At 38.1% G+C, this 27,892-nt stretch overlaps 1 protein-coding gene and 1 long non-coding RNA gene across 4 annotated transcripts in view; one reads left to right on the forward strand and one right to left on the reverse strand.

Moving 5' to 3' along the window:
* The window catches only part of LOC112639163, a 43,468-nt gene extending 27,536 nt beyond the window's left edge, over positions 1-15,932 (reverse strand). Inside the window, exons 1-2 of the long non-coding RNA XR_003123330.1 lie at positions 15,705-15,932; positions 15,157-15,191 (exon numbers count right to left, since the gene is read on the reverse strand). This is a non-coding gene — a long non-coding RNA (uncharacterized LOC112639163). The remainder of the gene's footprint in view (positions 1-15,156; positions 15,192-15,704) is intronic.
* LOC105258040 (pituitary homeobox x) overlaps positions 2,382-27,892 on the forward strand; it is a 33,285-nt gene continuing 7,774 nt past the window's right edge. The window contains exons 1-3 of one of the 3 annotated variants that reach the window (XM_025412283.1): positions 2,382-4,276; positions 18,945-19,139; positions 20,266-20,519. In XM_025412283.1, the coding sequence (XP_025268068.1) occupies positions 3,967-4,276; positions 18,945-19,139; positions 20,266-20,519 (759 nt within the window). In that variant the 5' untranslated portion in view covers positions 2,382-3,966. The remainder of the gene's footprint in view (positions 4,277-18,944; positions 19,140-20,265; positions 20,520-27,892) is intronic. The other 2 variants (XM_025412285.1, XM_025412284.1) reach the window with 2 other exon arrangements.

The following is a 27,892-nucleotide window of genomic DNA, read 5'->3' on the forward strand; positions in this document are numbered from 1 at the left end:
TTGCTGAGTCGCGTCGATGTTGGTGCTCCCACTCTAGCTCTGAACTCTGGGAAGTCACACGCACACACTGGCAAATAACGCCATGGAGCCAGTGTGGTAGGCGTGGCCATCTTGTCATTTGTCTCTTCTACTTTCCCCGAGGCGTTAGGGGATCCCCGGGATGGCGCTCTCTGTTCCTAGCTTGACGTATGTACTGCCGCTACAACCCCCGTTTTCGTATCGCGCTCTCTTCGTTTTCCGCGCGCCCGCCGCGTTCTCCACCATCGAGTACTTTAGAGCCGCGTCCCTCCTCACCCGTTCACCCATCATACCCATCGGATGGCCATTCTCCATCTCTTGCCGTTTTCTTTTCCATTTTCCCTGCACATCCATCGCTCTCTTCCACACGCTCTCTCGGAAGACGTTTCCTCCCCCGCGCCATTCGTTGCGCGACAACTTCTTGACGCTAGTCACGACGTCCTCGGCTTCCCTTTGCCGACAATTCTCTTACGAGGATCACGCACGGCCCACTTCGTCTTTGACCCTTTCGGATCTTGTTCCCTTTCGTGATAAGAACGAGTCATGTCCTCCAAGTAGATTACAGAGAAATAACCAGGAGGTTATTTGAGTATTGCAATATTTATCGTGATCGTGTAACAAATGGAGAATGTAATTGAGTTCAATTTGCAATTCGAAACTATTTTTATTTGATGGATTCTAAAGCTAAAAATGAACTCTCGTTCGCAACTGATTTTAGCCAAACTGATATTAGCCTCTTTTCTTTGTTGCTATTTTCAACTTTATGATATTTGATTGACGAATGTATTACTTAGATTTAAATTATTGCCTGTTGCATTCAAGACTGTTTTCGAGATTATCAATCGATAATCGCTCGATCTGCTGCAAAATATATTCTTTCTTATTTAGAATAAGAAATCGCTGAAGTAATGATATAATAAATTCTAAATTCTCAAACTAATCGCATATGAATGTCGCATTAACCGTATCATTTGACAGTAGATTAGATAGACGAAAATTCGCTTCTTCTCAAAATGTCTCGCGCACGCGTGCATATACGACTGACAAACTCGAAGCATTATTGTAATCGAGTCACACCTCTTGTGGAATTGAATAGTACGCCCAATATAGACGATTGCAGATGTCATTGCAAGCCGATATTTGCTCCGACCGATAAACCGAACGATAACAGCTCGGTGGTCTCGATTTTAAACACGACTTTAATATCAAAGTTACCGAATCGATAGCGCAATTCAATTATTCAAAATAAAACAACAATTATCAATTAGCTAGTCATGATTATAAAAAAATTCACAATTGCACAACAATAGATATTCAAACTGTCATCCTATTTTTTTATTTGTACGTGAAAATTTTTAGATAAATAAACAGTATATGTATCGTATATAGCGGTGAATTTTTTACAAAGGCAAAGGGTAACCATCAAAGCTACTTCACCGGCAACAAATCGCGATCTTTCATAGTCAAGACGATACGAGACTGCGAGAAACAACAACATAATCGTCGTAATACGGCAAGATCCGCAAGATCGCTAGATCAAGGGAAGGGAAGAGAGAAAATACCACGTGTGCGTGTGCGTTTGTCCGTAGGGGCAAGCACGCTGGCCACTGTCGCCACCGTAGGAGAGATGACGCTGGGTCAAAGGTGGGGTTGGAGTCCGAAGGTAGGGATGGACCACAAGGGGGGGTGCGCAACAGTGATACCGAGTGTTCGCCGGCGTATGACCGTCTTGGTTGATCATCTCGCAAAAAAGAGACGCGAAAGATCGCGGCAGCGTAAAAAATACAAAATGATCGAGGACAAGAAAGAGACGAAGAAAATTTCACAAACAGAATTCTAGGTGCATCGCGAGGAAATCGTGCCGTTGTTACAATCTAGATACGAGGCAGAAATTCGGTGGCAGAGATCGCGTCGAGCACGAGATGCAAAGAGACAGAGATTCTGGAAGAAGGGATGTTGCGTGAGAGAAAGACGTTGCGGGAAGATTGGCTGGAGGGTGCGCGGGGGAGAGCGCGAGATAAGAGATCGCGAGATAGCGAGTGAGAACCCGTGCTACGTGGACAAGGACGGCGCATACACGATACGCGGGAGCGGGTGGACATGAATCGCGGATGAACGGCACAGAGAGAAAGAGAGAGAAAGAGAGAGAGAAAGAGAGAGAGAGGGTGACTGAGTGATCCGTGGGAGAGAGAAAAGGATCAAAGCGGCGGCGCGAGCACAAGCGTGAGAGATCGTGCAAAGGGGAGATAGAGAGCGAGGGGTGTCGGAGAGCGAGCGAGACGTTCTAGGTGGGGAGTTCGCTCCGCGGATGCGGCGGCGAAGAGAGAAGAAACGGATGGAGGGGAGTAAGAGCGAGCGAGCCGGAGGGAGAGACGCAGTCAGACAGTCAGGCAGGCCGCCCGGCAAGCAAGGAAGGCAGGCAGGCAACCAGGCAGGCAGCCAGGCAGGCAAGCTAGCAGGCAGCCAGTGCACCAGCCAAGACCACTAGATCCGCTTGGCTTACCGACTTAGAGACTTAAGCCGGCAGGCAGTCCGAAAGGCTCAACCGGCTAAGCCTGGCAGACCCACCTACCAACCGACTTACGCCGCGGTAGCCACTACGCCGCGTTCCATCCACCGGCAGGAAAATCGGGATACACCGCTGCGACCGGCGGCACCGCCGCCGCCTTCTTATATTTTCCTCCATCACCGTCTCCCGCGCCGCGCTTCTCCTCTCTGACTTACGTTAAGGGCGGAGGTTGCGAATAGTGACGAGTGCCGCGCGGACATCATCATCACGCTCGTGCCGACGACGACGACGGCAACGTCAACGTCGTTGCCCGCGGCCGCGGCCGCGGCATCCGACGACGGTCGCGGGGAGAAGGCCCCGTCGTCCTCGTGTCACGCGTCAAATCGCGTGTAAGTCCACGCACTGGAGCCTCAGAGTGGAAGACGAGATATCGGGAACCGACAGTGAATAGTATAGATCGCGGTATCGCGGAGGTGTCATTCGTTCGTCGCTCGCGTCAAATTATCGACGTGACTTTGATCGGTGACGATAGATTGATTCATGGTGAACTCGTCTTGTTGAAGAGAGCGATTAACAAAAGTGATCGTCGTAGTGTTAAGAATACTGAATGAAATCTGCTTTACAAACGTTTCGCCGAAGAACTCACGCGAGAGACGTAAAAACGTCAATTGCGAAAATTGAGAATGTTTGTAGTGATCGTCTTTATCAAAGTGAGAGCGAAATAGAGTAAAAAATCAAAGAAATAGAAGAGTAAACAGAAGTGAAGGAATTCTGAAAGATATCATCTGTGTGAAGATGATGGCGCGGTTTAATCTACTTGATTGGCAAAATTTATAACTCTCCGCTTTTTTCTTACGTAACGGTGACGGTTATCTAATTTATCAGTCCTTCATAACGCGCGTGTTATCCACGCGCCTCGAGCTACTTTTCAAAGTTTTAACGTGAATTTGCGATACTCTATATAATTTCTCGGATGCCAATAGTGCAAAATATCATGAATACATCATTACATTAAAGACATCTTGATACGAACGGAAAAGCGACGACATGCTCTAACTATCTTTTGAAAAAAATCGCATAAATCACAAACATAGTTTCCTCACAAATCTGTCTCGAAAAACCTCATTGACACCATTACTGACAACCTCTGCGGATCTCCAGCCGACGGAGACTTTGACAGAATCTGGTATATCAAAACTCCATCTTCTCTTTGGAAAAAACAAATCTGATGATTTTCACCTAGCTATCGTCTTTAAAGAACGATCGCTCCGATTTTCACCGACGATACGATTCAATCTACGAGACAAGGGAGACGCTTGAATGTGCCCCTAAGATCAGGCGGCGTGCAAACCGGCGTTAATTCGCGGCCTCTCGTGGGCCAGGTTGATCGTGTCACCGAGTTGTAAGGAACAGTCAACACGACGTTAACCTTCTACAGTATGGACCGGGGCGGCGGGGCCGGGGGGAGCCTCGAACTCGCCGGGGGAGGCGGCGGAGGCGGCGGCGGCGGCGGCGGTGGCGGCGGCAGCGGAGATCTATGTCTTCAGGATCTCGTGATCGGGCCGAGCGGCCTCTCGGTGCAGCATCCTCAGCACGCGGCGACCGCCTCGATGGCTAGCCTGCACGGCGACCATCTTCAGGGCGCGATGCACCATCACGATCTTCACGGCAACTCGCATCACGACACGTCGATGCTGCACAATTCCAGCCACCAGCTGCATCACGAGCCGCTGGAGAAGCTTAAACGTGGTGAGTCGTTTACAATACTAAAGACGATTACGACTTCTCGTGACGCGACGGGCTTAGCACGCGCGATCAGTGATTTATTTGATACAGGCAGGTATATCATCCAATTGTTTTCATGAACAGACAATAATATTTGAGAGAATTACGTGTATCTATTATTGTTCGTAGCAGTTTCTGAATGATCAGATTTTATTATGAATGAGATAAAATAAAAAATTGGCACTTGGCAAACATCGAATCGACTAAACTTTAGTTTGTACGAAAATAATGAGCTTATTAATGTCGCTTCCATAGAATAACTGATTTATCTTGATGCACGCATGTAAAGTGTTGAGAAATAATTTACAGAGCTTTTCCAAACAATGACTATGTCGGATTGCGATTTTTCATATCTGACAATGTAATACACGTGTATATAATATATCGCTTCAAGATTTAATATAATTATGATCGCAAATGTCACTGCATAAAATACATGACATGCAACGAATCGAATTCCCTTCTTTGAGATAATGATGATTAAAAAACGCGATAATGTCACGGTAAAGTGGCTTCGCGAACGAGTTCGGTAATTACAATCGACGTGTTCCTTTGTGTTATATCGATTCCGACGAGATATGAGATTTGTTTCTTCCATATTGTCGCTACATCGCGCATTATCGCGATGTGATCGCTTGTAAGTTGGCTTGTCGCTTGATTTTGTTGTTAGCGATATTATCGATCTTTTTCGATAAGTATCTGACATTTTCCCCGACTTGGCATCGAGAATCGCGTCGAGCATTATCGTGCATCGCCGCCGAAAACCTCATATCGCAGACGTCTCGCTTGCGAAACAAGATTGATATGTGTGACATTGCACAAAAGTAGGAAATTTTCTTTATTCGCCGACGAATGCCGCGATAAACAAACAAATAAATATGCGACAAACAAATAAACAACCGGGCCGATGAAATAATTCGACGAAAAAAAACCAAACGATTCGATCGGCATGATTCAATATGATGTGACGCACGATCGGAAATATTCAATTACACGCTACCTCGCCGATAAACCTCGATAAGAAGGCAAAATTTAATATATTACGCCTCCGTCATTGCGTTCTTATCGAACGATCTGTAATCCAAATGCGTTCATCGCAAATACTTCCAATCTTGCAAGAGGAAACATTGAAATCGAATAAATATTATTTCTTTTATGATCGATTATTAATCAAATTATTGTGTTTGATGCGCGCGCAAAATTCCCTTAAACAATGCTTGTCATTTAGTAAACACATGTAATCGCATATTTAATAAATTAATAAAATTAATAAATTAATAAACAACCTCGTTCACACTTGTGTCAAGATTTTTGTCTGACGAAACGGCGTTGATTCTTGTCAAGTACTAGACGAGCAGAGATAAAATTTTAGTAGGAATAGCTGTGATAAGCACGGCCCCGTTGTGTTATTCCACCCGCGAGATATCAGATAAAACTTCAAACTTATTAGGTGTTAAAATGACAACGTGCCGCCGCTGAAAAGTTAGAAATTCGAAATATTCGCATTTTTATGTATTACACAGGATACATATATTTTTTATGGCAAAGATAAATAATTTTAAGACTATGCGTCATTTAAAAAATTGCTCTAATCTTCTTAGGATTCATAAATATTATATACTCTCTTTTATATTTGATCAAACTTATTATTTCATATTATTTGTGTGTAAAGTTTTTTGACATATTACATTATATACTTTTTCCTCTTATATTTCTTGAATTTTGTTCAAAATACAATTTATAAACTTTATTTATTTATTTTAAGATCACGTAGAAATGCTCAATATTCTTGATGCTACAAAATCTCGATCGAAAATGCTTAGAATAGACGAATCTCAAAGTCGAATTTCACAACACTCCTTGTTCACTATAAAGTAATATTGTTTGTTTGACTGCATACGAATTCATGCGAGTATCTAGCACATGCGGCGATCGTCGAAGACGATGAAGGCGATTCTCTCTGGTGGCAGCGCTACCACCTGTTTTGTGATTCATTAACTCACCGGCTTATCGGGATAAGGCAGACTTATCCAGGGCTCGAACCCGACACTGCGGCTAAACCCGATCTTATTCCAATGGCATCCCACCTATCCCCCTTTCAGTTTCAGTCCTAGATCCGATGCCGACCACTCTCATCACTTAGAAACGCAGGTACCCTTACGAGTTTCATTCTCCTCGCAAATACATCGAATTTTCTTCCAGGGTTCGCTCTTTCCCGACGGTAAACTGTGATTCGATCTGCACATGCAAATAACGTAGATCCCGCGCGGATGAATCATATTAAATCTTATGGTTTTATCGTCGCTCATGAATTCGTTCAGAAAACAAAACTCGTGCAAATTCATTTTGTTAAGTCTTACGGTTGCAGAGGCTATTCACAATATTACTCGCGTTTCCCATGTATTGTATGCGTTCTCGATAATTTTTCATTTAACTATCCTATCATTATCCGATTCGGCTCACTTTCGCTGGACATTATTTGTCGCCGCGCTTGATCGGTCAACAAGTACGACAGTGATAAATCCGGAGCAGCCACGGGCGAATTAAAATTTCTATCAGGAACGCTACCCCACATATTATTGTCATTAATATCGCGGAGGGATTACGCGAGCTCTATTAATATCGGCATGTCGATGGAAATTAATGCCAGTGTCGACCGCGATAAAAGCAACGCCGCCCTCTAATGAAAACGATGACGCGGAAATAGCGACGTCCGGTCCAACGATTCAGACCGAGATTACGGGCGAAATATACGACGAGGAGAATCTCGCACGTCACCGGAAATCTGTCGTACTTCTCTTGGTTGGTCCGACGGTAGGCCCAATATTTTGTCAACAGGGCGGCATACGGTCTAGTCCGATCTACGGCCCCTGTTAGTCATTAACTACCCCTTTATTATCGCGCGGCCTTGCGATCGGACTAGCAGATGCGCCAAAGTCAACCCTTGGTTACCCCTCTCCCGAGCTAATGGTGTTGACAAATTGCTCGGCTAGCCTCTAACCTCCCCGGGGAATGCGCCTGCAAAAGTCTCCTCGCCGCAAACTTATAGGCGTTTAGACGGGAAATTGGACCGCAGAATTCACGTTTCCGCATGTGAAATAAACTTTGTTATGCAACAATCTTGGAAACTTTCAGTTCCTGAACGTAACAAAAGCATTCGTGCAAGAAACAAAATATCACATTTGTTGAAATTGTTTTATCGAAAGACACATACACACATTTGTGAGCCTGCGTTTAAAAACTCGATAATAATCGATTTATTGTGCAAATATTTTAACAAGTATAAAATATATATATGATATATTTTATATGCATATAGAATATTTTTAATTGTAATTAACAGTTACTTGTAAATATTATAAATGATTATTTATTCACGCACTTGAAAAAGTTTTACTATTAGTAGCAATATTTGATTGACGTTGTAATTTTTGATGTACATAATTAATCGAATAATTAACGAATATACTTTTTCGTATTTCACGCAGTTATGTTTTTTTTTTAATCATTCTCGATTGGCAGACACGATCGAGTCTCTCGATGAGCCTGATGTTACGGTTCGAATTTCTCGATCAGCCAGCCAATCGTGGCGATCCTTTAAGCGCCGGGGACCGAACTGGTGGGATCAACATAGAAATGAACTGATTTCCTTCCCATTATCTCAGCTGCTGCGGTAAGGCAGGTCCCTGTCTATCTCAACAACGAGGTTTTGTGTACTCAGTAGATTTTAACCGCCATCGGCTAGGGTAGGCTCATTTCCAAGGGTTGTTTTATTAAGAAAATTTCTGTGCGTGCCGATACGTGAGAACCAAACGATCGATCCATGATCAAAATGTAAAATAAATGTCAAAATAAATATCGTTGCATCTTCAAATTATGAATCACAAAATATTTTTATTACATTATTCTTTACTTTTTATTAAATAAATCGTATCTTTTTATTCGTAATTTATTTCTATGTTTATTCATCTAATATATATATTTTCAGCGCATTATATATATCTTTTTTAATTTTTTATTTTATTATAAAATTTTAATTGCAATTAAATTATGACTATAAAAGAAATTTAGATTTTATTTTAAAAAGTCTTTCACAGAAAGATGATCTGGTTCAATTTTCTCGAGAATTTTGTGTCGAAAGGAGAAACATGTCACGTCATAATTTTTCATTGCAACAGGATATTCAATACCCGATCGTCTGTTCTCGACGTCTTCTCGAATTCTGACCTTCGAATTTTCAGAGCGCCAGGCAGTCTGAACCCGCGGAACCTTTCAATCTGTAGACTTTTTCGAAATATCTTTGTTACGCCCCCAAAGTGTACCAAGGAGCCACCCGTTCTCGAGTTACTTATCGGTTCCATGTGCTTCCCCCGCGTCAAAATGAAATTACACAAATTGCTTGACAAGCGATAATGAACCCTATCCGCAGAGCTGTGGATGCTACTGACATTTTCATGTTAGACAAACAAACTAATCGGTTGATTATTTCCGATCTATTTCTTCTCTATCGCGAAGAAATAGATTTCTACATAAGACGAAATACTCTAAGATAATCTCTTTCGAACACAGATAATTTGAAATACGTTTTAAATTTCTATATAGATATCAAAAGTAATATAAATAGTATTTCTTGTGCTTTAATTATCATTAAAAATAAATATTAGAATTTGTATTATGAAAAGCTACAATAAAGAGAAAATTAGAGTTTATTAATATCTGTGTGCGCATTTCTTTTCTTCATTTTCGATATCTTCCAACAACAGATTTTGTGTAATGACATTCACCGGCATGATGCGCCACACAAGTGTACGTATTTATAGGCGTAGAGCGATTTTAAGACTCCGGACACAAAATACTTTGCTCCGGTGACGCATAGCGCCCGGTTGCGGTTGACTAATAAACGACTTCCTAAGGAAGCTAAGGATTAGGAGATTAGGGGCGGAGACCCAGCGGCAGACTAGGACTTTCTCTCGCCCAAGCACACAGGCTGCTGGGTCCGCAGGTGCTCTCACCATGCCGTCGTACCTCAACCCCTGACGTAACCCCGATATTTCCTCCTCTTATACGATCGTTTTAGTAATTATTGAACTCACGGCTGCGCTCGTCCGTCATTCGAGAAACGCTATCCGCTATACGTGACACATTTTGGTTTTCTCAAAACGCGTCGATTTAAGAAAACATGCCTGTCAAAAAAAAAACTCGTGTCTTGCTTTATACGGTAAGAAAAAAAATACAAATGTTAGATAGATTAAAAAAAGAATTAATCTATTTCAAGAAGAGAATTAATTTTTGGCAAGAGATATTTTTACTTCAATTTATAATTGATAATTCTTTTGTATTTAAAAAAAATTGGACTTAAAATTTATTAATATTTTTCGATGTAATAATATAAGCTTTTAAGAGAATTCTGACGATCGAGCAATTTTTCGTGTGACTTTTCAAGTGCTTCGCAGCTGTGTGATACACATATATTTCGCCAACCCTCGTAACCCCCTTTGTCATCGAATTATGTCGCGTCATAGCTCACTAAACACACAATTTTTGTGCCACGTGTTACTTATTCATGACTGTGTATTATCTTCTCATTGGCCGTCAATGATCGCCGAGCATTAAGTGATCAAATCTTTGAAAAACATCAATTTTGTGTATGTGTGTTTCATCGAACTGCATCATGTTATATATCATTATATTCGCAAAAAAGAATTAAAAGATATACATGTACACAAATAGCGCTTTTTAATAATCTTATAATATCTAAGTTTCAAGTTTCTATAAAAAATATTCTTAATTTGTAAAAAAGATAATTTATAAAAATTATATTATTATTATTATAATTATTCTATTTTATAATTGTTCAGACATGTTTGCGCAATATAAAAATATTCATGCATACGTATACATTATAAATGGAGACTGTAAATAATTTTAGCGATGGAGATATTCCCATTTGATTACGGCAATAAATTAATAGTACCGGAATGTCAATTCGCCAAATATCTCTTGATCGATGTCGTGTATATTGAAGCGAGCTTTATTGCCCCGCGCGAGTAAAACTTGCGGGTGATGAAAGCAACAGCGTCGAAATAACAGCGCGTTGTTAATTTTGTATCGGAGATTGGACTACAGTGGCCTAAATCATAATCCACGGCTTTTATAGTTTCCACGGCTTAATGTCGGTATACAGTTATCACGGCTTGGATTATGCTAGCACGTATATCGAAAAATTAACAAAACTGCATTATTTACTCGTGTATTACAGATAAATATTAATTTTCAATCATATACATCGACCGTGTTAAAATTTTGTATATCAATATTTTCATGATATTCTTTTACATTAAAAACATGTTATAGAGAAGTTATTATTTCGATTGAATCGCAGTGTATTATTTGAAGTATAGTCGTCTAAATCTTAATGATTTTTACATATCAATATATAATTATCCATCAATATATAATTATTAAAATAAAAATCTCGCCCACTTAAAAAATGATTGAATAAAATTATCCTTCTTCGTGAAGGAAATTATGTAATAAATTACGACATTGATACAATTATTTCGCTCGTTATCATAATAATCATTATCACTAGTCTATAAAGGAAAAAGCGTAGACGTTACTGTAGCAATTCTTCCGCGAATCTCCTAAATCATGCCGATTATCCGGAGGTTCGATAGCGCAACGTCGGCCGACAGAGAGTTCACTGTAACATCGCGATATCGACGAAAGGGCGCAAGACGACTTAGCCCGAGCGCAAACTCGGACATGGCCGAGGTCATGGGATCGGGAGAGAGTCGATGGTGCTAAATGGAACAGGATGAAAACGGTGCGCGCGGCTTCGTCGTTGTAATCTTCGTCGTCTTCGTCGACAACAACAACGACGACGACGACGACGACGGCGACGCTCTCGCATGCACAGCCGTCCCGTAAAATCCATGCGGATTAGCGGTCCACTAATATATCCCGCGGGCGTAAAAACGCGCGCGACGACGCAGCTGAGATATTCGTTCCCGTCGTCGTCTCCCTCTCGTTCTCGCAGGACGGGCCCGGTTTGTCTTTGGCATAAAATAACTCCAAGCACGCAGGGAAAAGTAATAAATTTGTGAGTTACAACCTGTCTCTCCCTCTCTCGTGTCGTTCCTCTAGTTGGCGTCCCTTCTCCCGTACCCCCATCGTCATCCTAACTCTCGCGTTTCTTTATTCTGTCCGTTCGAACGTCGCGCTTTCTTGAGCTTCCTCTTTTTCCGGCCTTCTTTTCTGTACGAAAACAACGCGCGATGCTTGGTATGAAAGAATCCGTCAAGTCGACTCTTTCTCTTTTGTTCCCGAAAACGACAGAATTGAAAATCTTATGATTCACTTAAATTCAAGCAGCAAGTATTTTTTCAATTCCATTCGTTTAACAATCGTCATTTTGCGACAAAACTTTATTCATTCACTTGTGTTACACTCGAATCCCGCGCGATATTTCTGACACATGTCCAAGGTAGTCTTCGGTTGCGTAGACGGAAAGAAAGGTCCATATTGTTTCGACGTTTTCAGGTCGAGGGATCAATATATGATCTCTTTCTTCGAGAAACGAAATGCTCGAGCGCGCGAACGGGATCGGAGTGTCAAACGTATTTGACAGGACGGGGTGGAGAGTGTCGGGGTTACATTCCGCCCTCTCCCTCTCTCTCTCTTTCTCTCGGGATCCTCTCGCATACCCGCAATAACTCCGCCACGAATCCATGGTGGCCGCCGGCGGACAAGCACACGGCCGTCAAACGATACGACATCTTAAGCCTCCGAGAACTCCGCAGGGGATCTTGTGGGAACGTGCGCGTTAGAGGCGAGAAAAGTATATCCGAACGACACCATGGAAAATCATTGCATCTCGTTCTACGCGCTGCTTATTTATGTTATTATCAGCGTAAAAATATTCACAATGTATTATTGTTTTAGCGAATTCGAATTTTTCATCTTCGACTTTGAGATCTTTCAAGTCAATTATTCAATAAATTCGAAATTTTAAAGTTTTCGTAATAATCGTTAATAATCTTATATAGAAAAATTTAAATTTTTGTTTTATACAGAAACACATATTTTTTGTAAATATATCAGAGATAAATTGCACATGGACCAAAAATTATCGAATTTCCGAATTTAATCTAAGCAAATTTATCAAAATATCAGATTATATATTTGCAAATATTGAGACAAAAGGTATTCGAATAATTCTAATTAGTATAAAAAAATTTTCAGAAAAAAGTATAATAAAAATTCGACTATTGTCAATGTGTAGATCTGTTTGTGACATATTAAAAAGCGTAGAAGTAATCTATAAATTTTACTCCATTAATCGCTCGTATTAGATCACGATGTAGATTATTTCTAATCTTGAAATATAAGCAGCGATAGAAAATTCCGTTGATATATTATCTTTATCAAAATAAGAGAAATGAATGTACGTGCGTATCTATTAAGTAAAATTTAAATATCTTTGTAATAAATAGCGAAAACCTTCAAATTAAACATGTTGTGTGTAAAAAGAGACTTTTTATTTTATGTAATTCTAAAAATTCTCAAATTAAAAAATTAAAATTGAAATTTATGTCGCTTGTAAATATTAATTTTTTTGGGGGGAGTTTTATTATATATTGATGGATTAACCAATAAAGATCTTCAAATAATTTCAAACTGATTATTTGCTTATTTGCCGAGAATGATTCCATAAGGCGATACTATTTTCGCTTGTCTTTTATTGAGGAGCCTTAACAAGTCGCTCGTAACATGAGCTTATCCCGATATTTCCATTCATAGGGAAATACTTTTACATGTGTTTCGCGGGTCGAGCGACCATTTAAGTAACTGATCTGTTTGTAGAACTGATCGCTTCATAGGTACTCTATTTACACGCTGATATCAAAGGCATACGTCGGTCGTTTTCTAGATGAATGGTATTGTTGAATTGCAGGTAATAAATGTCGGAATAAATTCCAAGCGAGCTAGCATTTCTGCGATATATAACATAGCGTGACACGATTGTACCTTGCCTCGTTCAAAATCGCGCTGCATTTTGTGTCTTGCATAATTCTGTCGTCGCGATTCATCCGCTCTCGCATTTCGTCCGGCGAATTAATCACGAATTCTGATAGACGAGTCACAACCTCATAAGTTACGTTCATTTATTTATATAATGCTCGGAAGAAAATGCATGCGCATATACGATAAAACAAGATTGAAACTCGATATAATTTACAGTGAATTTAATTAAATACGTACACGTACATCTGTGACGTAAAAATATAAAAATAAAAGAAAGAAAAATAAAGTATACAAAAAAAATAAAACTTGCTTTAAATACAAAGCCGTACAATTATATATTAATAAGAAAAAAGAAAAAAAGAAAGAGATTTAGATTGTTTTTTACTCAAAATACTCTTCGAATAGATTTCCTTCCTATTAATCGTCTCGAATAAATACAGAGATCATTTCCGCGTGTCTAGAGCGCTGAGACCTGAATTCGCCGAAATTATACCAGTTTCAATCCTGGCTACCAAAGCGATAAATAACAGTAATGATTGTGTAAACATACATGGCGCGGCTCTAGCAAACGCACGGCGAGAATCCGTGCAGTGAAGTCCAGGGGAAAGATTGATTTACGCGATGCCAAGTCGCGATATTCGTCAATATCAATTTTCTGCGGCAGTTCCACGATTTTCACCACATTCGCGTCTCGTATAGTTACCTTTCTACAAATTTATAACCGAGCTATAAATATACGAACGACTCCCAAGAGGATTCCGTCGCTCTTTGGAAACATGGTACCTGTACTCGATTTTTGATATAGAAAGTCGTACATTAATGTATTTGAATCCAAAACAGAAATCGCAAAACAGTCGCATATTACCGAATACTTTCTCTCTGATAAATTTGCCCTCCAAGGACTAAATATCAACATGCGAGAAACCGTCCGTCAACAGTTTTGACGACTTCCTTGCCGTGTAGACTATGTAACTGAAAGCTACGCGTAAATTGGTACCGCAGAAGTACGCTCGTTGAAATATTACAAGCGTTGACAGGTACATCTTCCGTTGCCAAAAAAATCTATTCGCGCAAGTGCATTTCAAAACAGCACCATGATAAACTATACCGACCGAAATGTCATAACTTTGCTTGAAATAAGCGTGAGTAAAATATTATTCGACTAAAAATTATGAATTATTACATTATCGGTTTTAAACTAGTCACTTTTATTATCAATTATTAAAGTCTCTTTTTCTCTTCGATTTTATTATTTTGAGATGAAGAAAACAGATTGCTTCAAAACAAGATTAATTGAAATTTGCAATATATTTAAGATACAACGTAATCGCAAAAAATATAACTGTATTATTTTAGATATTATTTGTGTGGCTAGAGAAACAAAGTTCTCCTATTAAATTATAAAAGCCACTATTTTTAATGTTTAAATATTTTTTATATATAAATGACAATGAATTTACGATATTATATTTATTTATAATATTTTTATTTCTTATTAAATTTTAAGATATATATATCTTTTTTAAATTTTTAACTAATAACTATTAAATATTAACTGTATAAAAATATATAAATATATAAATTAAATTTAGACATATCAAGCATCTAAGTTATTAATAATATATTTAAATTTTTATATAATTATCAAAAAAGTGTATTTTTATTTATAATTTTTTGGTTCTTTTATGTGTACACACATATACATATACATGTGTATTATTTCGATATATCTCGTATATATAAATCTGACAGACAATCTGATGTAATTTTGTAAATTCATTGTCATATATAGAAATTAAAATAATAATTTTACTCACCAGTATGATGCGCAGTGACGGAATTATGTTGGCATCTGTAAAATACAAATATATACATTATAAAAGAATGTCTAAAATAAATTTAATAAATCAAAAAATAATTATGCGCAGTTGACTTCTTTATTCTTTAACATAATGTTTAATGTAAAATTTTTTGTAAATTCTAAAAAAAATTTTCTATAAAAATATATAAATTTTTATAAAATATATATAATAAAAATGAGAATATAATTCATATATATATGTGTGTGTGTGTATATATATATATATATATATATATATATATGTATAATCTATATATATAATCTAGATAATTATTAATATTGTACATGAATGACGAAATATTCTATATATAATATTTATATGAAATATATTTTATTTTTCTCGCTACATTTGAAAATAAAGTATAAAATAGTTCATATAAATATATGACATTATATAATAATATAAAATGAATTATTATACAAAAAAGTAATTAATAGTATAAGTAACAATTAATTAATTAATAAAAGTAATAAGGAATAATAAATTCTAAATAATAAAATCACCTTATGATTCCAGGCTCCATTGCCTGATGCCTTCCCGGGCTTTCTGCTCCTTTTCGTTGTTTTCTTGTGGTATTCACATTCACTCGCGAAAACACTTTTAATTGTACACGCACTAATCATCAAAACACAATTCGCAACGCACACTTTACTATATTGCGAAAATAACACAGAAAATTATAATTGCACGCACCAAAATTACATTCTCAAATTCATACGCCACTTCCTACATCGACGTTATGTTTATTGTTAATAAATATATTCTTGTTTTAGTATTATCTTGTATTAAAAAAAATTACAACATAAATATAAGTATGAATATATATGAGTCAGAATTAAAGATAAATATCAGAATATAAGATTCAAAAATACACTCTCTCATCGCTTTGCCAATTATTCGGCTGATAAATTTCAATAGATTTCGAATAAATTGCATGAAATGTGTTTTAACGAATCACGTTGTATAAATGTTGAACTTTTATTACGTAGTCCACTAATATATTAAAATATGTGATTGTTCTTTCTAATTCCATTCTGTTCTGACATTCAACGACTGATACTGAACGAATAAAATTGATAGCTAATTAAATTACGATGGATTATCCGAAAATATACAATTAAAATTTAGCATTGCATGTACGATTCCTAAATCCCGCGAACAATCGTATAATTTTTCTCTTTCGAAAGAATAAATCGCGAAATGCCCGTTTTGAATAACCATCGTTTACGTGTCACGCTTAGTTAATCATTATAGTTAATCTTTAATTGTAATTATCACAATAATCACATTTGACGGCTCCCAGTACTCGTTACGATTGTATTTCGCGAGATAATACGACATCACCTCGGAACGACTGGCGTTGCTGCCCGCCCGAGTCTCGCAGCGCGTATGATAAGTCATCAAGAATGTAAACAATCGCGCGACGCGCGACGTACGCCGCAGGCAAAAGAAAATATTCACATACTTATGTTAGAAATTCAAATATACGATTATCCTTGTAAAACGTAATTGTATATATTATTTATTAATGCGTCGCAACTTGACTCGGAATCAATCTATACTACATCATGTTTTATTTCCAGGTAATGTTTCATTAATGATTAATATTTTCTCGTTCGAGTATCATGATGTGAATGACAGTGATCGTATATAAACATTAATAGCGTATTATTCGCAAAAACAATTATGCCGAATTATGTGACGTAATAGGACGTGGTCTTTTGTACACGCACTGGCAGGAAAGGTATCCCGTTATGCTTGTGTTGACGCTCACTAACGTCACACTCACACAAGCGAAGCTCGCATGTACGCGAGCCGGGCAGCGGGAGAGAAAGTGGGGATAGAGTAGTGGGGGAGGCATTCCAATGTTCCGTCCTTCGCACATCATTCCTGCCAGTGCGTGTATACGGTGATTTTATTATCTCGAGTATATCCTTACAAATAATTTTCTTTAATTACTTCTTTGCTATTACATTTCCTTACAATGTAATGTCCTGTTTCATTAAATTATGTTCATTGTTTCGGAGAAAATAAAATTTATGTCAATGATATAGCATCTCCGATATATTATTTTAATAAAAGCTCTAAATCTTTACAGTTTAAACGCGTTTGAAGTCGTTATTAAAATATTATAAAAAAATCTCGTCTTGTTTTGTGTATACATTATAATACAAGATAACTCCGAAAACACGAAATCATATTTCTTAGTGACACAGACGTAGATTATTAGAATATCTAATTAAATACTCTTATTAATATGTCGTTCTTAAAGCCCTTGATTTTAAATCCATCCTGAATCAGCTACATTTTCCTTATGTAAATCTAATCTCTTAAAAAAATAATCAGTATATTGAAACAGTTTTACTGGTAGTTACTGGTCAATTGGCCAGTTTTTATAACTGATAAAACTGTTTCAATATACTGATTATTTTCCTTCAGGGCTTAATAATTAAATAAAACACAATCATTTACTATGTACTTGTCGCGATCAAAGAATAATACGATGATATGAAACGGCGCTATTTTTAAGTCTCACGAGAATGACATACAGCGATTCCGTAAAATAGAGGCAATAGAAGGGAGGTTGTAAAAAATACGCATCGAATATTACGACATATTGTTTTTATGCGCATGATCTTTTCAGGGATATATCACATTCTTACAAATATATATAATAAATAGAAATATATATATATATATATATATATATATATAATTCTCTACAATTGATTCTTCTTTGTTTTCTTATAATACACACATACAAATTTTCTTACAATACATATATGATATCCTATTTTATTAATATTCTCGTTTCTTGTAAGAAAAAAAATAAAATCTATTTCGATAGAGTGTAATATCCAATTAACAGTGTAATATTCAAATTTTTTAAAATTTAAACGCGTTTGAAGTCATTTAAAATATTGTAGAAGAATCCCCCCTCCCTTCTTTCATCTCGTTTCGTACACATATGTGCGTCGCTCGCACACTTGGCAGCATCGAGGAAGAGTGACACGGGTGTCTCCGTCGTTCGTAGTCTACTAAATCAACTCGAGTTATGCGCCGACTAATTGTGAACTATGTCCCTCCTCTTTGCCGCTCCCTCGGAAACCAAATATAACTAAACGGAGCGAAACTAAACGACCGAGCCGATTAACTTCTTAGCCCGCCTCGCGTACGCACACGCACATGCGACGCATACGTAAGGAAGCACATGGAGCATCACAAAGTGCGTAGAGAGGGAACGATCTTTCTTTTTATTGCGTCTACTTTGTCCATAGATAAATAATCGTTGATTAAAGAGCGGGAGAAGACATAACTTTGAATGAATAGAATGTATACGTTTATTAATTATCTCATTCATACGAATTATGCACTACGATTATACGACATGAGAAATTACTGGTTAAAATTTGTAGTAAAATTAAAAGATTTTTATCAAGAAATTAATTTTTAAAAGGCATTATTTTATCATCAATAGCTTTTTTCCTAAATTGCTCAGAATTATTACAATAGATATTAATAATACAGATTTATATAATGAATCAGTATTGCTTCAATTATAGCTATCTTAGTCATTTGTCTCGAATCTGAAATAGTAACATATCATTTGCTAAATCATACAAAGATGACTTGCAAAACGCGAAAAGAAATTCCCCTCTAATTAAGAAATGTGACTTCGGTCGAGAATAAATAAGGATTATCGTACTAGACGATGTTGCAAGAGAATGCGATATGTTTTGTAGTCTGGGCGCAGAGTGACTTTGGAGACGAAACCAACGGGGGTCTCGCAAGGCTCGATGCAGGGCATGGCGCTCATACCCCCGGTGGTAGCAACCCTAGTACACCAGGGGCGACTCCCACGACACCCTCCGGAGGATATTCTACCGGTCAACCGAGAAACCGTACGAACACCACTCATAGACCGGATATCCGAAAAGGTACGTTTCGATTGTGCAGAATTAATATATACAATACATACATAATATATAAAGTTTACATGTGTCAAACTTTGTGGGCAACCGTAATCTAACTATTGAAACATGAATAATTTAATATCTGGTTCGCATAGGGACTATCATTTATTATTAATTGATCTTATTATTTTATTAGTTGTCAAAGAATATTATAGATATCGTTTTTAATATATATTTTTAGCATATCTTTTTTAAAATGATATGAGATATGCGATATATCTCGTATATTACGTATATACGTATTCAGAATTCGACATTTAGATTCTATAACGAGAGAGACGTATTTGCTCGAATCAAAATTTAGTTTACGGGAAGGAGTTTTGCCAGACGCCATGCTCTCTCGCGTTTACACGGAGTTTTGAAACGAATGCGCGAAATGGTGGATGGCGACGAATGGGAGAAGAGACGCGGAAAAGGTTGCTTTCGTTTGTTTGCACGTTTGTTCGGCACTTAGCCGGAACACTCTCACTCGCGCCCCAAATCCCCGCAAATTGAAATATCTCCCGGAGTCTTACAGTCCCCGGTTAACAACAAACCTTCGCACCACCGGATCTCACTTCGTTCGTTCTAATATTGTAGAAATGTCAATTTCTGCATGTCTTTTCACTCGAGTCCGTTGCATTTTCGTGATACGACGCGCAAATAAGTCCATTTTAACTTCTCCCGATGAAATGTATATAAAATTAAATGTATATAAAAAAATGACATTTTTTAAACATGAGATCACTCGAAATTCAATGTCAATTAAATTACACCGGATTAATAAATATACTTTACAATATTTTATCTGAAAATATAATTCAAGATTCTATCTAATTAGTGAATAAATATGTAATAATAATTACAAGTAATAGTATTTTCCTTTAATTTTATTACTTATAAATATGTATCAGTAATGAGTTAATACTTTTTAATATTGCAAAATTTTTTTTTCTACATTTACTTAAATAAATATGCACTATATGTAGTATTTTTATTATTATTTTCACGGATTAAATCATTTTTTAAAAGATCTCAATTTACGATCGACCCTATATCCAAAATATTATTAGCGGTTTTGTCGAGGATATGATACCTTAACACTTTTCAGGTGTACGAACACCACCAGAAGTGAAACACGAGTTGGGTGCCGGTGGTGGTGTCGTTTCTCCTGGAGTGGTCGGAGTCAACGATACCGATGACAAGGACGGTAAGAAGAACAAACGACAAAGGCGACAGAGAACGCACTTTACGCAGCACCAGCTACAGAATTTGGAGATGACATTTATGAGGAACCGATATCCGGACATGTCGACTAGGGAGGAGATAGCTTGCTGTACGAATCTTACGGAAGCTCGCGTCAGGGTAAGATTAATTGTAATTTATATTAAAAAGCTTCGATTTCCTCGCTACAATCATTACAAACATTTTAATTGCCCGAGGTAACTTCGCGAAGAAAGACCAGGAAGAAGACGACGTTCAAATACAAGGACTGAATAAAAATTAAATTTCTTTAAAAACTTATTCCAATCATTTGTTTGTTCATAAAATAATATTTGTTTACAAAAAAGAGGAGTATATATTTTTTCTGTTATAATATAAATTAATATATTTTTATATTTGACTTTAATTTATTTTAATCATTTGTTTAGATAGATCGATGTTAATTTGATCGAATACTCGCGTCGAGCATTTGCTTTATGAAACATTTGTCTTCTTAGGAATCATATCGAGAAAACTAGAAATGTTGGACAGTTACATGGGAACGATGTTCAAAAATTTGAGTTCCTAACAAATAAAGCAGTAATAGACGCACACAATGGTTGCATTGAAGCGTTAAAATATCGATTACAAAGACAACAATCTGTCGACTACGGATAATACTCCTTGAGTCTTGCATTAGTGAACTTTACAAATGAATTCTACAAGATGAAAATGACGAGGATAAAATTTTAAACGGGTTGTTAATATTAAATATTATTAGCTAATTAATTAAAACTTCTATTCGCAATGATAAATTTTCTTAACAATTTCTATTCGATTATTCTACATAAATTTCTATTGAAAAAGAATAATAATTAAATTATGGAGCAAATAAATTTTTAGCATAAATTAATGTCGTATTGTTTCACATAGTAACTTTGCTAAAAAAGAATAATTATTCATAACAAAAGTTCATCCTTAACTAAGTTAAGGATTTTTTAAGCTTTAGAAATTTATAGTTCATAAATATAAATGCGTTTTTACTGATTTAAAACTATCATGTATCACTGTAATGATCCGGAACACGACAAGCGGTAATAATGTTTCTCCGAAAGAGTACTTCCGAAGTTGCTAAAGGAAGACGCCTCTCTCTCCCCACGACGAAGTGGCGGCTCACGTCGAAGAAACTAAACCGTTAGAAAGTTCGCAAATCCGAAAGCCCTTTATAAATCCTCTCGCGTCTCCGCGACTTGATTCGCGAACAAACGATGGATCGCGCGCGGTCCAAGTCCGAGAGACTTGGAAACGGATCAGGCGAGCGACCAGAACAGAGCTCCTTGAAATCCCGACGGTCTGCTTGCGTTTCGACGAGACGTTCCGGTCGGCATCGCGAGACGACCAAGCATGGACGAAGCGTGCGTGGACACGGCACGAAGGAAAGGGGTTGACGGGGGACGGAAGAGAACGGGCAGATAGGAGGTCACACACAGGGAAAGAGGTGAGAGGTGCCGCGCACAGGCCGCAGGGGAAGCTTTGCGCCAGTAAACCCCGGTGGATTTATAGAACCACACACAGCGTGGTACGGTGTTCCCGCCACGGTGCTATACGCCATGTACCAAAACGCTGCAGATCCCCGGCCGTCGCGGTGTCCTGTCGACTGCCGTTGCTCGCTCGCAAACTGTATCGCCGTTATGGAGACACATTCCTCATTTTAAACCTCTCTTTTTGCGCGCATTTTACTTCAAGCGCGAAGAACGTCCTTCTACGCGATCATCGTTAGCTCGGAGTTTCATTTTAATCTTTGCCGTAATACGAAACAATAGGACTTAAATACTTTTCAAAAGACAATCACGAACTTGATAAGAATATTTTTAAATAAATTTTTAATGAAATATTCCGCTTTGCGCAAGCAGAATTGTAATGTTTTGGGAAATTAATTAGGTGAAAGAACTTCGGAATTTTCTATTTTAATTTTATGATTTTGCTTCATGTTCAGTCAGAACTTGAATTATTACGTGATACTTTTAAAGGCGAACAGTGTCTCATTGAAGAAATCTAAAGACGTGCAATTGCGTCGTCTCTCTTGGTTCTTAGACTTATTTTCACAGCCTAACGTAACGTCATAGAAATCCCTGATATCAGATTAAAGGTCCGGAAACGTCATATTGGAGAAAAGAATGGAAGAAGAGATACCGAAGAGTCGACGATAGAAACAGGACGAGGGAGAGAGAGAGAGAGAGCGAGAGAGAGAGAAAAGCAGAAAGAGCAGAGAGAGAGAGAGAGAGAGAGAGAGAGAGAGAGAGAGACAGAGAGCGAAAGAGAGAGAGAGAGAGAGAGAGTGCGCGCGAAGCTGGGTACAGTTATCTGCAAAGAGGCAGGCGTATGTTTCGGTCGGTGGCAGCAGAGCGCGGCTGTCCGAGATAATCCGCCGGTGATTAAGACCATAAATCCATCGGCGGATTAGTATGGTTGCACCGCACACCTCGTGCCGGCGCTCTGCCTGGTGCACGAGAGAGTCGCTTTGCGCTCCAGCTTCCAGTAGTGCTGTATTCTCTCCTTCCTTCTCTTTCTCTAGGTCTCCTGTGTTTCATTCTCTCTCTCTCTCTCTCTTTCTCTCGTTCTCTTTTCGCATCTCTGTCCAATTTTCATCCTGTCTCCCTCTTTCTCTCTCGCGCAATCATCCACCTCTCCCGAACCCCTGATTGCGGCGCGACCGACATATATTCAGTGTCTGTGTACCACGGACTGGTCCAGGGGGGTTGCACAAAGAGAGAGAGAGAGAGAGAGAGAGAGAGAGAGAGAGAGAGAGAGAGAGACAGGGAGGAGCGGAGGAGGAAGAGGAATCGAGCTTACACGCTATGGGAATGGGAAATGGGACGCCGCGGAATATAGGTGGACACTAACCGGTATGAGAGTGAGGATTACCGAGTGTCATCCGTATTCGGCCGGGTTAGCGGCTGTCAGCGGCCAATGCTATCGCTATATATCAATTATTACCTTTGGCCGCGCCGTGCGCTTACGCCCGGCTGCATTCCGCCGATGCACAAACTCCGCTGCATCGCGATGAAACGCATCGCATCGCGTATCTCGTTTGCGTCGCGCGGGCCGATTTGCATCGCGACGTATTTCGTGTATGTATGTGCGCTCACCTCTCGCCTCTCCGCGCTTGCACGGTTACGCGGGTTTAATGTTGAACCCGTGGCGGTCACTGACTGTGCCTGGTTTAGATCGCGAGCTCGTAAGTTCAGGTGAACGCGAAAAGCGCGATATCGACTGTCTTGGGCTTTCGAAACGAAGCAACGATTCGCGAGGAAAAAATAATAATAATATAATGAATGGAGCAATAATCTATGTAAAATGATGGTGCAATGAAGATAGAGATTATATAATTAATAACGCTATTAATGTTTGAATAAATGGTAACGATAACGCACTTCTAAAAAAACGACCTTGTAATAGCTCTCATATAATAAATGATGGTGGACAAATCTTGCCTATTTAAATGGTCAATGCACAGACTAGTCAATAAAAGTAACAAACTGTACCAAATATATTTGATAAAAAAGATAATATTCCTTGTCAAAGAGAAAGAGAGAGAGAATCTCAAACCATCAAGAGTTAAAGCAATAGTAATAAATCTAGGTTTGTAAAATATAAATAAATATAGAGAAATATAAATCACTTAGATATGATTCCATATTTGAGACGAATCTCACAAATCTTACTCTTAATACGCGCTTGCTTTAAAGTCTTCGTATTAAATGTATAAAATTCGAGAACAGTGAGATTTGAGCTGATTACAATTACAATTAACGTTAAATGCGATGTAAAGTGTTATGTTGAATACAAATATATAATATACGAAGGCTATTTAATATCTAGTATTCATTCAAACATGTTTATCATCGCATACATATATACGATAAATTGATATAGTGTGATCTCAAATTCAATTCAACGTTAGGCATCATAAGTTTTTATCCCGCAAAAGGCCCCCTTTTGCCCCAGCTTTGGCTTTAGAGCGGGTCGAAACGGAGATATGATCGGCTTTACAGTAATGTCCGAGAGCGGCCGTTTTCAAGTTAATATCACGTTGAACGAGATGAAAAATGGCAAAGAGCGCGCGTACTCTACAGGCGAGTCAGGATTCGAATCGGCGGCAGTTAATCTTCCATCGGGTATTGTATTTTTGATACAGAGCATTGCAATGCGTTCTGTGCAATACCATCGCAAAAGAGCATTGGAGCTCTCTTTCAAGGTTTTGAAGATTTAGTATTGTTATTTTCAAAATATAATTGTAAAATAATAAATTATTTCTAATTATAGACAAATTTGGAAAAATAATGCTCAATCAATAAGCAATCAATTGTATATTTTATTATTCAATACGTAAACATTATATTAGCCAAAAAAATATTTAAAAATTTCAATCAATTTTTCCTCATAATATTATGTGTTTTAGATGTCTCAGTATTCAAATTTCGCGCGATCAAAGTCAAAAATATTATTATTATATATATTAGAGTATCGGATAATCCCTCGAAATTGATTAATCATTCTTTTGGGATTATTTATCACGATTAATGTTTGTATTGATTAAATGATAAAATGTTTTCGAGGTTTAACGGTCAGTGATCTTGATTTGAAGAAGTTGAAACCGATCGTATTCAAAACGAGTATATACACGATATATATATCACGAAATAAAATTATTGCGCACAAATACAAGAGCAGCGAGATACAAAAGCACAATGAAACAAATTCATCAATTCAAAAAATATAGGATAGATGCATCAAATGAATAAAAAACAGTGTGCTTTTTACGTGCTATATATAAAATAATATATTGACACATTTAAAAAACAATATTTTAAATAACTTATTTTTGCATATATACGCATACATGTATAAAGTGAGCACACACACACACACACATATATGAAGCGGAATTCAAACAATTTGAATTTTAATTAATATATATAAAAAGTATAAACATATATAAAAAATAATAATATGTATAAAGAAACTATTTTATAAACTTGCATGTAATATCATAAAAAGATTGAACAATACAACAATATTTTCCAAGTTGTCATTTACTGATGCATCTATTCTAATATTTCCTGTATGCAACAAGTCTCGTTTAATCGAATAAGTAAAGTAAGGAAAAATAAGCTACATAAGCCTGAAATACTAAAACTCTTTGCGATAAATTTACACGGACATTCTCGCATCGATATCGCGGAAGAATCGCTGCCTGACGGAATCCGATGCCGTTAAGTGAATAAAGAAAAAAGAAAGAACGGAAAAAAAAGTATTTAACTGGAAACGAATCGCGGCGGTGAACGCGGGCAATGAGCCGTAACTATTTATAAATTACAAAGAAATGAAGAAGGCTCGCGAGAGAGAACTAGCAGGACGGTGGCATTAAAAATCACGTGTTCCGCTTGAGCTCATAATCTCGTATAATCTTTTGCAAAGTTGTTAATACTCGTGGCTTACGGGTGTTAATTTAATATCCATACAGGTACGCCGACATTGAATATCCGAATCCCACCGGCTGCAGCTGTTACGGTCCACCAGCACAACGATAAAAAAAATCCATAAAACTACTCACCATGTGAGAGAGAGAGAGAGGGATGGTGGGAGAGAGAGAGAGAGAAACAGACACAGAGAAAGCCCAGCTTCCCATTCCGCGTCCTGCGCGCCGTTTGTATCGTTCAGTACCGCCCTTTGCAATGCTCCAACACGAACGATTTCCGTCGGCCACATCCTTCCGATTTGCATGAATACTGTAAGATATACAATAAAACACAAATATGAGACACAAATAGTTTAAATACAAAATCGGACATATAGTTTCTTACATAACTTCTCGAGTCTCAACTTTAAGCTCTCCATTTTGAAGCTTAAGCTCTCAATCCGTACAAAGCTCCTTTTCTTTCTTTCTCATGTTTATAAAAATTTTGCTTATTTTTATTACACTTTTTGGTAATTTTCTGTTTATAGCATCAATACTTAATCGATATTCTAAATACCATACAAATTAGAAACGTTAATATCATACTAGAAGATAAAAAAAAAGAAATATACATTCTATATCCACAAGCATATACGAATATTTTTATTCTCTACAAAATTGTGGAACAGCATCCGATCATTTTTATTCCAAGTTGTTGATATAAGCATAAGCGGGATTCGGCGTTGTCACAGACGTGACGAATTTTCTTCGTATCCACTCCCGATGGCCGATGGTTCGCCCATTGCGTGTTCACCGACCTAAGCCGCATCCGTAGCGATCCTATCCTATCCTCGACATACACGTATGCACGGCAACGTATGCAACGATACAAACGCAGCCGTGTCCCGTTTCCCCTATGTCGGACGTGGGCCATTCTCGCTGATCCATCTCGACGTTATAGCGAGATTTATGGAGACGCTACTGTTAGAACCTGAGACTGCGACCAAGTGTGGAGGGTAAGGGAGGAAATACGGAGAGGACGAAGAGAGAGGAGAAGAGAGAGAGAGAAAGAGAGAAACGACCAGAAGACGAAGAGTCTATTTCGTGTGCGAGGAAGCGAACGTACGTGGGTACACGTAGAAGCGGAAAAAAGAAAGAGAAAGAGAAAACTGTTCACAGCGAAAGGAAAAAAGAGGATCAAAGCTGGGTTGGAAAAAGAGAGAAAAGGATACTGTAGGGAGAAAACGAGAGAAAAGACGGGAAGAGAGTGGAGAGAAGAGAGGAAGGAGAATTCATCCTGGCGGCCATGATGGCGTGAGCGAGCTTGCCATAAGCGAGCAGCTGCCCTCTCTCTTCGTATATCGAACGTATTTATTTTCCTCGCGAAATGTGAAACGCTTAAAAATTACCGGGATGTTGTCTCGTACAACTATGAGTAAGATTAATCGTTCGTGAAATGGCGGGGTATTGGAGAATATCGACGGAAATCAGTCGCGCGATGAACCCTTCTTACAGCCTCAGAAAGATGGAACACAGACGCGCGGAAAGGCGGATGTTGTTATAAATCGCGGACGATGTCGCGAGAGCTTTCGCAAAGAGATGTAGGAGTAGTTCAAAGTTACGAGTGGCGAACCGCTTATTCCCGACAGACAAAAGGTTTCCACCTTCGCGCCACCGTCAAATCCCCGCGAAGCCCCGGATATCCGGCGATATACTTCACGGAATTTACTTTTAACGAAGTGGCGTCGCGCCGTCGTGCTTTTGACGCAGAACCGATGTCGTCGCATCTATTAGCTCCACGCGACAATTGTTTGCATTTTTCGCGATGATAATGATGATTTTTATAATGCGAAACAGCACAATGACAGGTAAGTAAAGTGACGGAATAAAAGCTGTTTGGATGGAGATGATAATACTAATAATACATATTCAATATTATGTCGATGACATGAGATATGACATATACGAATTATTAAACTTTGAAAAACAGAAGATAAAGGGAGGATTTACATAATGATATTGACATGCGTCAACATTAAAAATCTTACAATATATATTTCTAAATTTTATATTG

The sequence above is a fragment of the Camponotus floridanus genome, unplaced genomic scaffold (genome assembly GCF_003227725.1).
Source record: "Camponotus floridanus strain SB8 unplaced genomic scaffold, Cflo_v7.5 scaffold5, whole genome shotgun sequence".
Classification (NCBI taxonomy): Eukaryota; Metazoa; Arthropoda; class Insecta; order Hymenoptera; family Formicidae; genus Camponotus; species Camponotus floridanus.